We start from the raw sequence: 13,951 nt of genomic DNA, 5'->3' as shown, positions 1-13,951 counted from the left end.
GCGCAGAAGAAAATATTGGGCCCCTTAACAAAAAAGAGAGAGACAGGGAAAATAAAAATACATGTTAACCAATTTTTTAAATAAATAAAAAATATTATGTACTATTAATGTTTTATTTCCAATAAAATTTGAATCACAAATCTTCCTCTTGCTCATACTATCTAATTAATAATAGCATAATAATAATCACAAAGTTTTTAACTAATATGTTCAACTAATTTGTTGGGGTTTTGCGTGGGCCCTTCAGAAGTCGGGGCCCAGGGCACGCGCCCGGTGCGCCTGCCATTAAATCCGCCTCTGATCATGAAGTACTCCCAAATCATATTAAGTGTCTTTGTCTGAGCACTGGTGCCTTCTGAATGACAGCAGGGTCTAGTGATGCTAAATCTCTCACTGCTTTATATCTCAAAGAATTCTTCTCAATCAGCTTTCTAATGAGTGGTGTATACAGGTCTAGAGGCCTCATTTTAAGAAGGATGTAGAGCTGTTGGAACAAGTACAAAGGGTTGCTCTTACGAAGAAAGGCTAAAGTTTTGCAAATTACAGTGTCTGGAAACTAGGCACCTGCGAGATGATCTGATTGAGGTGTATAAAGCCTTGAATGGTTTGAGCATGCTCAATGCTGATGGGATTCTTCCTCTTGCTCAGAATAATCACCTGAGAGGGCATAAATTCAAATTGAGGAAAGACAGTTGTAGGATAAATGTGCGGCAGTTTGCCTTTAGCCAGCAGGTAGTTGGTTGATGGAACAGACTTCCATCCTTTGTTGTGGAAGTTGATAGCCTAAATAAATTTAAGGCTAAGCTGGACAGGTATTTGGAACGAACAGAGGGGTGAAATGGGAGTGTGTTTTTTTTTTTTTTTTTTGGCTGATGCTGCATAAGCTTCCTTTCTTGCATCATATGCCTCTACTAATGCTAATGAGCAGTTAGCAAAGTCATTACTGATGCAGCAACACTAATTTGCCACAGTCACTCATACTGCTTACAGTTTACCAAGGAATCATTTGAAAAGATGCAAAACCAATGTTGACTTGCACAATCACTATCAAAATGGTTGAAGCTTTAGTGTCAATACTTAACTTCAATAGTGCAAGAATTCTTCAGTATTTCAGGTTGAATTCAGTGTTAAGTCTTATCTGTTTTTCTAATGGTTCAAAGATGAAAGGGCTCATTGGCTTTGAATTATGGAAATGAAGGAATAGTTGACACTCATCTGAAAATGTAAATTTACATACATTTTTTTTTTTTTTTTTTTTTTAACATCTTGGAAAATGCCTACTTATATTTTATAAATATCACGCACACACAAACAGTATCAACAGGCAGGGTATTAGGAAGCTTAACTTCTAATTATTTAAATATTCATTTACTTAAGATTGTAACATAAATACTGCAAACTGCAAAATGTAAGTGAAAAAAACAGCACATTTTGTGAGTTCTCTAAAAAAAAAATGCATGCCAGACTGTTGAACCAAAAAATAGATAATTTATTATCTATTTGAATTATTATTATCATCTGTTTATTATCAATTTGTGAAGTAATATGCATTCCTATCTTCACTAATCTCTGAACAATACACAACCCACATGTCCCTAGTCCAGTACCTTCTTACCCTCTTGGTCATCAACCACATATGGTCCTGAAAAAAACTTATCAACATCAAATTCACATTTGGTCTGTCCATAGATATTTGCAGTGCTTTTTTTTATTAAAAAATAGGGGCCGGTACTCATTCTTTGCTATCAGGAAAAATGAAAATTAAAAGGATTTTTAGAATTCTAAAAGTACTCTAAACAGCTTATTAAGCATAAATTTGTTATTTAAGTATATAAAAAAATAAGTAAAATGTGGAAAAAAAAAAAAAGTAGAATGTGAGTAAAATAAGTAATAAGTAAAAATAATTTCATAATAAAGTTTTTGTAGAATATTCCAAATTTTTATTAAGTTCTCATCTGACACACTATGCTGACTTCTTTTCTTCTGTTTGTGTCTATTGATGAATGACATTTCTGAAGCAGCCACGAATCGGCATATTTGCTGGACCGAAGTGTGTCACCCATGGGCCTACAATTTTAAGAAACAGTAGTGAAGAAATTGTTTTTGTCATCAATGAAGCTCTGGTTAGGCTGACGATCAGATTCATTTGTGAAAATCCTCATTCACATTCATCGATGAAATTGGTATCATACTCAGAGCCTTCATCAAATGCTTCAATTCTTCCGAAACCATCTTATCAATTAGGTACTCCCGAAATCCCCAAATTGTATCTCTTTCATTTAACTGTAACCCATTTGACTCCAACTTCATTTTCACCAAATGCCAACATTTCACATTTAGAAGGTTTAATATCTTTGTTGTCCTCATTTTCCTTCTCTCGTCATTGATATTGTCACTAGTTCTTTGAACAAGTTGTTAAATTTGAATATTTTCTTTTCTTGTTTTTTTTTTTTAAACTGTCCAAAATGTCGGTGTCATTCGGATATTCAGGTACTGTGACCAAGTAAACAGAGATAGGGAAAATTTACGGAAAATTGTGGATAACGCACTTCCGTGAAACAACAAATGATTTTTTGTTGGGGTAAAAGAAAACCACTCTCTCCTAATTCTTGAATGGGACACTTACAGTTGATTCACAGCAGTGTCCAACCTACGGCCCGTGCGGAAAGTGAACTAAAACAGAATTTTAAATTTTGTTAATTATCAAAAAATTCTCATTAAATGTTTTGTTCAGTAAATGTAATTGTGTATGTACTTAATAAAATTTCTGGATATTTTTAATTTTTCTTTTACATGTAACAAGATATGGAAAATGTAACACAAATTTTTCTCAAATCACTTAGTGCGGCGGCCCACAAAATAAATATAACTTTGAATTTTTTTGAATATAGCCCCTGTATGGGAAAATTGTATTTGTATTTTGTATTTGTATTTTTGTATGGGTGGCTCCTAGAACAGAAGTTAATCTCCGCCTTGTTGCTCTGTTCAGTTTTTACAGACTCTGTCAAGGTAAGACCAGTGTGTATCATGTAATAAAAAAAAAAAATTCCAACCAGTTGAAATGAAGCAGAGAGAGAAAAAAAAAAGTTTTAATCCCGGACAGGAGATTTTCATCCCACACGGGAGAAAGTGAAAGGATAGACAAATTTTGCCTGTGAGCTTGTATGTGTGGTCTGTAGTGTAGTGTTGTGCATTCGCCTTCTGGCTACCTGGAAGCAGTGATCACCTGGACTTCCGCCTCCAGTTACTCATCCCTAGCCACGGGAAGGCAAGGCCTCTCCTACTATCTGCTTGCCCTCCTCCCTGGGGGAACAAGTTTCCCAGGAAGGAAAAGAAAACTAGAGTCAGGTGAAGAAGGGAAGGACAAAAGAGAAGGGGACTCCCCCGCCCAAGGAAGCCCCAGTTCAGGATAAATTGCTATGGGGGGGGGGAATTAGAGTGGGTGAAAGGTTGCTAGCCTGACCTGGGGTCAAAGGTTGGACACCGCTGCAATAGAAGGTTGACGAAAGCCCACTGGCAGCATCAGGAATACCCCTTGATCTGCTCACTGTTGACCAGTGCAACTTCTCTGTATGTGGGACAGGTGGCCGGATAGGTGTTATGAGTATCCCTAAGTTGTAGAATGGTAATCCCGTTAGCTCTCTTAATTCATGCAAGCAGCACTAATTGCCTAAATATCCTTAAGGCTAGAAATGCGAACAGTGCGTACCAAGTTAAGTCTATCCTAATCCGTTCTTTATATGAAAATTTTCTTTGCTCAGCGGAAACTATTTTAAATGTAACTTCCAGGGGGAAATTCAAAAAAATTAGCTATAAAAGTAGTTCGTTAAACAGAGGTCCGAATGAGTAATTTAGAATTCTAAAAATGGTTATAGAGTTTTATATAGAAAACACCTTAACAATAGACAGTGAAAAATGCAAATTTAGTTAAATAACTTTAAGCTTATTTGAATAGTAGGTAAACATGTGAAAAAAATTTACGGAATATTACAAATTTCGAGGTGTACTGAATCCAAATGTCACACATCACTGTCAATAAAGGTACTGGTATGGGGTACTGTCCCAAAAAAAAACACTGGATATTTGAATTAACTGATTATTAAGAATAATAATTTTAGTGATTGCCACCTAAATGAAGATCTAGAAGCTGGAAGTTTTTGTGTGTCTCTAACAACTCTACTGCATGTCTCCAGTAAAATTGTTTAAAACGATTACTAAAGAATTAATTTTTATTTTGCAAGTTATAGTGATTTTAGTAACACAAGCAGAACTGAAACTTTAACTTTGCAATCATAGCACCTCTAATTGTTACAAACATGATGGCACTCCACATAACAAGTGTAATGAATTGAAGTTTCTTTGACTAATTAGTTAAAAGGAGGTGATATTGATTATTCATAGTTAATGAATTATGAGGAAAGGACAAAATTACACCATGTGCTGCAGTCAAATTTATTGACATAGTAACCTAAATATTATACAACCACTCTTGTAAAAGTACTAACCATAAATGACAACGTTTTGGAACTTGAGTGAATCTTGTCCTCAGGCCTGGAGAGCTGAAAGGCTATGACTGGCTCTAGAGAAAATCAATAACAGCCTATCAAATCCTGAAGACCGAATTCAGCCGAGTACCAAAACATTGCCATTTAAGTGACATAAGTAACTGCATTACTGTACAGTGGTGGTGGTTTATAATATTTGCATAACAATTTAAATAAGTTACTTAATTATAGCATATGATATAAAATTGTGTCCTTCCTTTACCATTCATTAATTTTATTATTATTGTATGAATGAGAAAACAACATGAAATAGTGAAAAAAAAAACAAAAAAAACAGAAACGTGCTCAAAGGCAAAAAATACCAAGTTAATAGCATTAGTAGAGGCATATGATGCAAGAAGGCAAACTTGTATAGCATCAGCCAAAAAAAAAAAAAGAAGGAAAAAAAAAAAAAACTCTTCCCATTTCCCCCATCCATTCACTTCAAATGTTTGTCTAGTTCTGCCTTGAACTTAAGTTGTTGACCTCCACTACAACACATGGAAGTTTGTTCCAATTATGGCTAAAGGCAATTTCCACACATCTATTCTACAGTTGTCTTTCCTAAATTTGAATTTATGTCTCCTGAGGTGAGTAATCTGGGCAAGAGGAAGAATCCAAACAGCATTGAGCTTTCTCAAACATTCAAGGCTTTATACACCTCAATTAGATCACTTCACAGGTGCCTAGTCTCCAAACGATGCAATTTGCAGAACTTAAGCCTTTCTTGGTAACAGCAACCCTTTGTTTCATTCAATCTTGTTGCCCTTCTCTGTATTTGTTCCAGACACTCTACATCCTTTCTAAAATGAGGCCTCCAGATCTGTATGCAGTACTCAAGGTGTGGCCTCACCATTGCCAATCATCTCTTCATTCCTGCTAGGGATAAGGAGGGAACAATCACCTCCTTATCCCTGCTAGCAAAATTCCTGTATATCATTGACAAGACACCATGAGCTACTCTTGCAGCCTGTCTGCACTGTCAGAAAACTTTATATCTGACTGCACAATTACCCCCAGGTCCTTTTCATTCTCCACTACCCTGAGTGTAGTACCACCCAGTTGGTACATTACTCTGGGGTTACTGCTACCCATATGCAGTACTTGACATTTGTAAATGTTAAACTTCAGTTCTCACCTGTGGTTACAAAAGAACTGGATGCAAAAAATAATTTTGATATCATATATTTGGATTTCAGGAAAGCTTTTGACACTGTTGCGCATGGAAGACTATTGTACAAATTGCTACAATGGATAAAAGGATGGTTAAGTAGGAGAAGACAGAGGGTGGTAATTAATGGGTGCTGCTCTTCATGGACTAATGTTATTAGTGGAGTCCCACAGGGTTCGGTGTTGGGTCCACTGTTGTTTTGTATATTTATCAATGATATTGATGAAGGTATATCAGGCTGTGTCGAAGTTTGCAGATGATACAAAGGTTGGCAGGATTGTTAATGACAGTAATGGCAGTGTGCTACTGCAACAGGATCTAGATAATTTGGGCAGATGGACTAAGAAGTGGCAACTGAAGTTTAACCTTGACAAATGCAAAGTACTGCATATGGATAGAAGTAACCCGAGAGAAAAGTACCAACTGTGTGGTACTACACTTAAGGTGGTAGAAAATGAAAAAGACCTGGGAGTAATTGTGCAGTCAGATATGAAATTTTCTGAGCAATGCAGACAGGCTGCCAGGGCAGGTCATGGGGTTTTGTCAATGATATATAGGAATTTTGCTAGCAGAGAAAAGGAGGTGATTGTCCCTCTGTATAAGGCAATGGTCAAGCCACACCTTGAGTACTGCGTACAGGTCTGGAGGCCTCATTTTAGGAAGGATGTAGATTTGCTTGAGCGTGTACAGAGAAGGGCAACAAGATTGGTGAGGGGAATGAAGGGATCCTCTTACCAAGAGAGGCTTAAGTTCTGCAAATTGCAGTGGCTGGAGACTAGGCACCTCACGGTGATCTGATTGAGGTGTATAAGGCCTTGAATGGGTTGAGCACGCTGAATTCTGATGGGATCCTTCCACTTGTTCAGATTACAAACCTAAGGGGGCATAAATTCAAATTAAGAAAAGACATGTAGAATAGATGTGCAGAAATTTGCCTTTAGCCAGCGGGTGGTTAATTGCTGGAAGAAACTTCCATCTGTCGTTGTGGAAGTTGATAGGTTGAATAAATTTAAGGAGGAACTGGGCAGGCATTTCGGAGGGAATGGTGTGATTTTTTTTTTTTTTTTTTGGCTGATGCTGCATAAGCCCAAACAGTTGCTTTCTTGCATCACATGCCACTACTACTACTACTACCTCTCAGCCCATCTACTCAACTTTTCCAGTAGTGTACTATCATTACTGTCATTAACAACCTTGCCAACCTTTGCATCATCTGCAAATTTAGACATTAACCCTTCATCAATATCATTGATAAATACAGAAAACAACAATGGGCCCAAACCCTAGAGAACTCTACTAATAGCATTAGTCCATGAATAGCTCATTGATTACCACTCTGTTTTCTTCCACTCAACCATCCTTTTACCCATTGCAGCAACTTGCCCTTAATGCCATACTGCTCCAATTTGTATCATAGTCTTCCAAGTGCAACAGTATCAAAAGATTTCCTAAAATCCACCAAAAGCTTTCCTAATATATGATATCAAAATTATTTTTTGCATCCAGTTCCTTTGTGACCACATCATAGTATCCAATTAAATTTGTCAGACAAGACTTTCCCTTAACAAACCCATACAGTGTCTGAACTATAACTGTAGTCTTGTCTAGATGATCCTGCATTGCTTCTTTAACCAATGACTGCATTGTTTTCCCTGGAACAGAAATTAAATAGGCTATAATTACTCGTGTTGCCCTAAGATTCTCCCCTTTGTGAACTGGGGACCTCCCCTGAATCCAAGGAAACTTTCATAATTACGGCTAGGGTTTGCTTACTTCCTTTAATACAACTGGATAAATCCCATCCACCCCGGGTGCCTTTCTTATGTTCGATTTCAACAATTTCTCCACTTTGCTCTCAGTTAATACAAAATAATTTAGATTGCTGCCAGAGTTTGATAAGCTTCTGGCCATCACTTCCCTTCCCTATATGTGAATGCAGATGCAAAATACTCATTCAGTTTGGCAGCTACCTCAGCAGGTTCATCAAAAATCAAACTGTCAATGTTAAGTGGATCAATCTGATTCATCCATTTCCTTCTAGAGTTTACATAATTAAATAAGTCTTTTCTGTTTTTCTTTGCATCCTTTGCCAAAGATTTCTCATAATCTGACTTTTTTTGCCTAACATCTTTTGTGACTTGATTACAGACTATCTTATATCTACCACAGGCATCTATGGCACCTAAAAATTTATATGAGTCCCATGCATTTTTCTTCTCTACCATGAGTCTCATTAGTTCATCTGACATCCATTTAGGCCTAAACCTTGAACAGTATTTCTTTGTTGGTACGAAAAACCTAGTAGCTTTCAAGATTAATTCCTTGAATGCCTCCCATTTAGAGTTGGTCATTAGTTAGTCCCACTGTATAGAATTACAAAAAAAAAAAAAAATCTCTGAGACCACTGCAGTCACCTTTACAAAAGCAAAAACCCTTCCCTTTACCCCTAATGGTAGTTACATCTTTAAGTAAATCCTACATCAGTACACTGTGATCACTGCCACCTGGTGGTTCCTTTATTTGCAGATTCTTTATGCATGAAGAATGACTGATGATAATCAGATCATGTGTACTACTCCCTCTGGCTGCCACTCAAACATGCTCCTATAGAAAACAATCATCCAATAAATCCAAAAAAGTCTTGCTAGTGTGTGAGTGACCAACCCACAAGTTCCAGTCTATATCTGGAAAGATAAAATCCTCCATTATAATAAAATCTGATTTACTGGCCTACTCTATTTCTCTGTATGAGTGTTTGTTGTAATCATCAGAGTCATTAGGACTATAACACACTCCTACTCTCAACTTGGTTTTCCCAGTGCTTACGTCCCACCAAACTGACTTAACACTGCACTGTCCACTCATGTCAACTGAATGCACTTCCTTAGATTTGGGTGCCTCCGTATTCAGGTGGGAAGGAGCAGCAGTGCGTAGCATACGCTTCTTGATTAGACTGGGGTTCGAGCCCGTCAGCACCAAATACGGAGGATGCGGAAAGGGCAGGGAATGACCACCGCATATTCCCGGAGCAATATGGCCTTAGTTGCTAATGCTTCTAAAAACCAAACAACAACATTCCTTAGATTTTATGTGTTTCTTAACTAACAGCATCACCCCTCCTCCCCTCCTATCCTTTCTGACACATTGTACTCCCCAAATTTCAATTCTGCATTCCTTATTTCTGTGAGACACCATGTCTCTGATATCCCAACAACATCAGCCTTTGATATCTTCACCAGTGCCTCAAATTCATCAAATTTATTTACTATACTACTAGTATTGGTGTACATGCAAGTATATGTGCACCTGTTCTTACTCTTAGTTACCTTAACACAACCCATATATTTACTTGTTCCACGATGACTCCCATTACCTAGCTTTCCAGGGTGCTGCTCATTCCAACAGAAGCAGTACAAGAATCACTTTCACCTCTGCCTGTGGCTACTGTTAATCTATTAGTCCATGTATACCCCCTCCAAGCTAGCAGTTTTCCAACCCACCTAACACTGCCTCGATAGCATCAGCAAATATTCTTGCGCCCTTTCTATTTAAGTGTATCCTATCCCTGTAGAAGCAGTCTCTCCTGTTAACAAGCACAGACCATGCTGGGAAAAATTCTACCCTACGAGCACAGTCTCTCCAGGCTGAACTGATTGACAAGGCTCTCATCATATACTCTCTCCTATCGTGTCTGGGCAGAATTGCAGACACTTTCAAATTTAACCCTAACTCGCTACTTTTTTTCAACACTGACCTGTACTTGTCAAGTAACTCTGCAGATTTTGTACTCTTAATGTCATTAGTGACAATATGTACAACAATATCATCCTTTGTGCCCTTAAAAGATGATATCTGCTCTACAACATCATCAACTTTTGCCCCTAGTACACATACCCTGGTCCAATTCCACCTATCCTTTTTGCACAATATTTCCCGTCTCCCTGACAATAGAGTTACCGACAATAACTAGCTCCTGTGGGATCAATGCATTCTGCCCTGAAGGTTGTCATTGTGTTGCCTGATGCACAAGAATGAGCTCTGGCATTGAGTTGGGCAGCTGAGAGTAATACATAATATATAAATGTCATGTATTATTAAACAAAAAATTTTAATGTTAAAAGTTAATGTACACTTTTTAATTTAAATTAAAAATACATTATGAGTATTCACGTAAGATAAAATGTACCCAAGACAATCTGGTCTTTCATTATTATGCAATAGCAGGTGCTGATAAAAAAAAAATTGGTGGATGGGGCTGTATAATGACATATCAGACTTTTGAAGGAAGGTACTGAGAAAAGACAAAATTAGGTGTAATTTCACCTGAGATACTGCAAAGTTAATAATACTGATAAATTTAGGATGTAGGTATATCGTTCTTAGGTATTAAAAATGACTATCACCAGCATGCACAACAGCAAACTGTACATACATCAGTCTACTGTTTTAAAAACCTAAATCACAGTTTCAATGTATGCACTTTATCTTCATTTAGGATCAGTATTTGATTTACTAATCTAAGCCTCACTGGCAACACTGTTGAACTTCTATTGGTAATTGCTCGTAACAGTGTCTTTACTGTCATCTTGTTCACATATCCAGAAATTATTCTTCATCTGAGAGTTTGAACAGGCCCCAACACATTTTTTTCTCCACACAGCAGCACATCAGAGTACAGTGCCATTTTTCTGGGATGCCTACATATGACATGAAAAATTTACAAGCACAGTATAAACTTACCCCAAATGATGTTACAAACTGTTGGGCTGCAACAAGAAGCAAAACTGCACAAGCTGCAAGCAACACATACAAAAAGAACCTGAAAATATTAACAGTACTTGAACAATGCATTCATAAATACAGATGTTCTTTAAATATAAATAAAAATGCTTAAGTTCCTTAATGGGAAATTTCAAGAACATATTTAACTTGCTTATTCTTCCTTACAAACAGAGGAGACAGTTATTTTAATAACATTATTACAGTGGAGTATAACTTCAGTAATCTAAATTAATTAATGCAAAGGGAGAGTTGGGGGAAGGGAGGTTCTGATTACTAATTTCTTTGGATTAATGGAATTTTGTAGACAGTGTGTACTATGCCAAGATTAATATAAAATATGAATGAAACATTTTTAAAAATGTCACAAACTAAATCAAATTATGTTGATGATATCATTATATACTTGAGGTTAAAAAAAAATTACATTTTTAGTGTGGACAAAATATTTTTATAATCTTGTGTATATAACACAATTATATTTGCTATTACACATATTAATATAGGCATATTGTTTATTAAAGTATTCAGTTTTTTGTTGCTTTCATTTGCCTCTTGTACACATACTCATGCATTTAACAAATTAAAAGAAATGTGATGAGCTTGTGCTCCATTTTTATTTATCCACTCTGGGGGGGGGGAAACTGAAATGATATTAGCATTTTTTTTTTAAACTAAGTTTTCATTGTGGATACCAGGTTACATTTCATTTTTCTTATCTGTCTCCTCCTCCTCCTCCTCCTCACCACCCTCCATTTTTAGTGTTGATATTTGGAAATACTAAAAAAAGTACAGGATTTTATTACACAATCCAAAAATCAAATAAAATATCAGGAAAAATAAACTATCTATGTGTTTGCCTCCATGTAAATATCTATCCAGTTGACATTTGAAACATTTCCCTGTAATTTAATTTTTAGCTCCTAGTTCTGGATTCACAACAGTAAAATGAATGAAGGTGAAACTTTCACAATCATTCATTTTACTATTCCCTCTAAGATCCTTAGGGACATCAACCAGATCCCCCCTCTAAGGTACCTGTTATCAAGCTCTGTTACCTTCTCTGCTGTGGGCACCCATTTGAAGATCTCATAAGTGGGTTAGCCATCTTTGGATTCTTCCAGGAAGTTCAATGCCTTTGTATTGATGTGGTTTCCATACATGGCCATGATATTCAATGTGCGGTATACCACTATCCTCAGCACACCTCATCAATATCAGCTGGTGCAGCAACAAACAAGAACTCGTGAGATGTGAGCAAGTATTACTTTGATCCATATCATCAGATAAACATATTTATATTATCCCTGTTACTCCTCCAACTAGCAGTTCCCCTGAACCCTTTAAGGAATCCTCAATTATAGTGGCAAAAAATCTTTTACCACCTTTGTTCAAATTTATTCCATCTCTACAAAACAGATTCCTTCTATTTACAAGTGTAGGCCATGCTGATAAAAATTTCTTCTGAAAAGTCTTGCGGAATCCCTCAAGCCTTGAATTAATCCTCAAGGCTTCCAAGCATATAGTCCTCCTATCATGTCTGGGCAAAATGCATGCACAAAAAAATATGGCCTAATTGGCAGAATTTTTTCAGTATGGTCCTATATTTATTCAACAAATTATCACTTCATCTGCATTTAACATTATTGGTCCCCATATGAATAACAATGCTTTGTTTATTCTCTTAAAATCTGACAATCTATTGGTGACATCATCAACTGTTACTCCTAGCAGACACCCTGGTTCTAGTCTACCTATCCTTATTTCAAAATATGTTATTTATGTCCCTGATAATGGAATCTCCCAATAAAACAATCTTCTTAAACCAGAGCAGTATGCACTTGACTCTTCTGTTTTTGGAACCAAATCAGGAGTGCATCACCTGGAGGTCACTAGATACTCATATCCGTGATGAGTTCCAAGTTTTATTTGTCTCTAGGCAATCACCTGTTTCTTTAGTGACTCAAATTCATGTAGTAAAATTCAAGTTTTAATCTGAGATCAGTAGACTCCTTATATTGAGAACAATGAAAATAATTTTCAGTTGAGATATGATTATCAACAAGATCAATCTTTGAATACATGCCGCAGAATATGCAAGCAATGAACTTGTGACTCATATGGAAATCACCTATGGCCATTTCCATCTGTCACGATATCCCAGGACAAAGTACTTCAAGTGGATCTGGTAATAGCCATTATTAAGGTAAGAATTATTATTATTATTAATATCCATATGATGCAAGGAAGCCTGAGGCTTATGCTGCACCAGGAAAAAAAAAGTTCCCGAGTTACCTTGAGAGAGAGAGAGTCAAAAGTAGAAGGGAATCACCAAGAAAGAGAAGAATGAATATCCAGCTCAGGACCCTGGGTGTGCCAAGCCCATACTCACCAGATGTGAGCCCCCGGGGTTGCATTTTGCAATTAACAGAATACAGGCAACCCCTGTATAACACGGTACATCTACAATACAGTTTCGCTCTAACAGGGTTAGAGAATTTCGGTAAACCTCTTATAACAAAAAAAAAAAAAAAAAAAATCAAATTATTACATTAGGGTTACCCGTAATTCAATACATTAGCCAGTATTTCTGTCTGTAAATTGCGTGTGTTCTCAGGTCGATTTGCCTGTTTTGCTGGACGAAAAAACACTGGGTTCTGACTAAATCAGCCACAGAGTGAAAAAAACCCATTAAAGTTCCTCGCGTCTGCAACAGTATTCGAACTCGGGCCCTTTCCACCTGGTGTGGGGAGGATGGTGATGATACCACTGTGCTACCCGTGCAGACAAACCTCGCATAACAGGGTATTTTTGAGCTTTTGTGTGGGGAAAACCCTGCTGTTATGTTGGATGTAATTTTTCAACATTTCCACCCTTTTTGAATCCTTGCTGTTGACTCGCTAGTCAAAAAAAATAATTGAGAAATCCCTGTATTTATTTTGTTGGAAAATCTCTGTGTTATGTTCTATGCTATTGAAATTGTGCTTGTTGAACTTGTGGAAAAATCTTGATTTCAAAGTTTTATTACTATTGGATAGCATACCAGGCCATCCAAAAGATTTAAGTCATCCAAATGTTGAAGTTATGTTCCTACCACCATAGTTATACTAGGTTAATACAACTTCTTTCAATCAGCCATTAGATCAAGGCATTATATCCACCTTTAAAGCTCATTACATCAGAAAATCATTACAATGGATTTTGGAAAAAATTGATTCTGAATCTATTGAAGTAATCGAGGCATGGAAACGTTTCTCAATTGTGAACTGTATCAGAATCATAGCTTTATCGCTGAAAGAAGTAAAACCATCAACGTTAACTGCATGTGGGAAAAAAAAAAAAAAAAAAATGGCCAGAGTCAGTTCATAATGGGTGACATGAAAGCCTAATCTCTAAATAGGCCTACAAGGCTGGGCAATTCATATTGAACAATTAGACTTTACACCAGCCGGTATTC

The 13,951-nt window shown here is 36.8% G+C and overlaps 1 protein-coding gene across 2 annotated transcripts in view; it reads right to left on the bottom strand.

The window, feature by feature from the left end:
* LOC150079095 (translocon-associated protein subunit alpha-like) overlaps positions 1-13,951 on the bottom strand; it is a 175,846-nt gene that overhangs the window by 32,238 nt on the left and 129,657 nt on the right. For both annotated transcript variants that reach the window (XM_090382767.1, XM_090382768.1), the window contains exon 7: positions 10,456-10,534. In XM_090382767.1, coding sequence (XP_090238893.1) covers positions 10,456-10,534 — 79 coding nt within the window. The remainder of the gene's footprint in view (positions 1-10,455; positions 10,535-13,951) is intronic.

This window comes from Mastigoproctus giganteus, chromosome 10, assembly GCF_048544385.1.
Source record: "Mastigoproctus giganteus isolate SK-2022 chromosome 10, ASM4854438v1, whole genome shotgun sequence".
Lineage (NCBI taxonomy): Eukaryota > Metazoa > Arthropoda > Arachnida > Uropygi > Thelyphonidae > Mastigoproctus > Mastigoproctus giganteus.
Note: the sequence above shows the minus strand (reverse complement) of the source record. Positions and strands in the feature narration are given on the sequence as shown.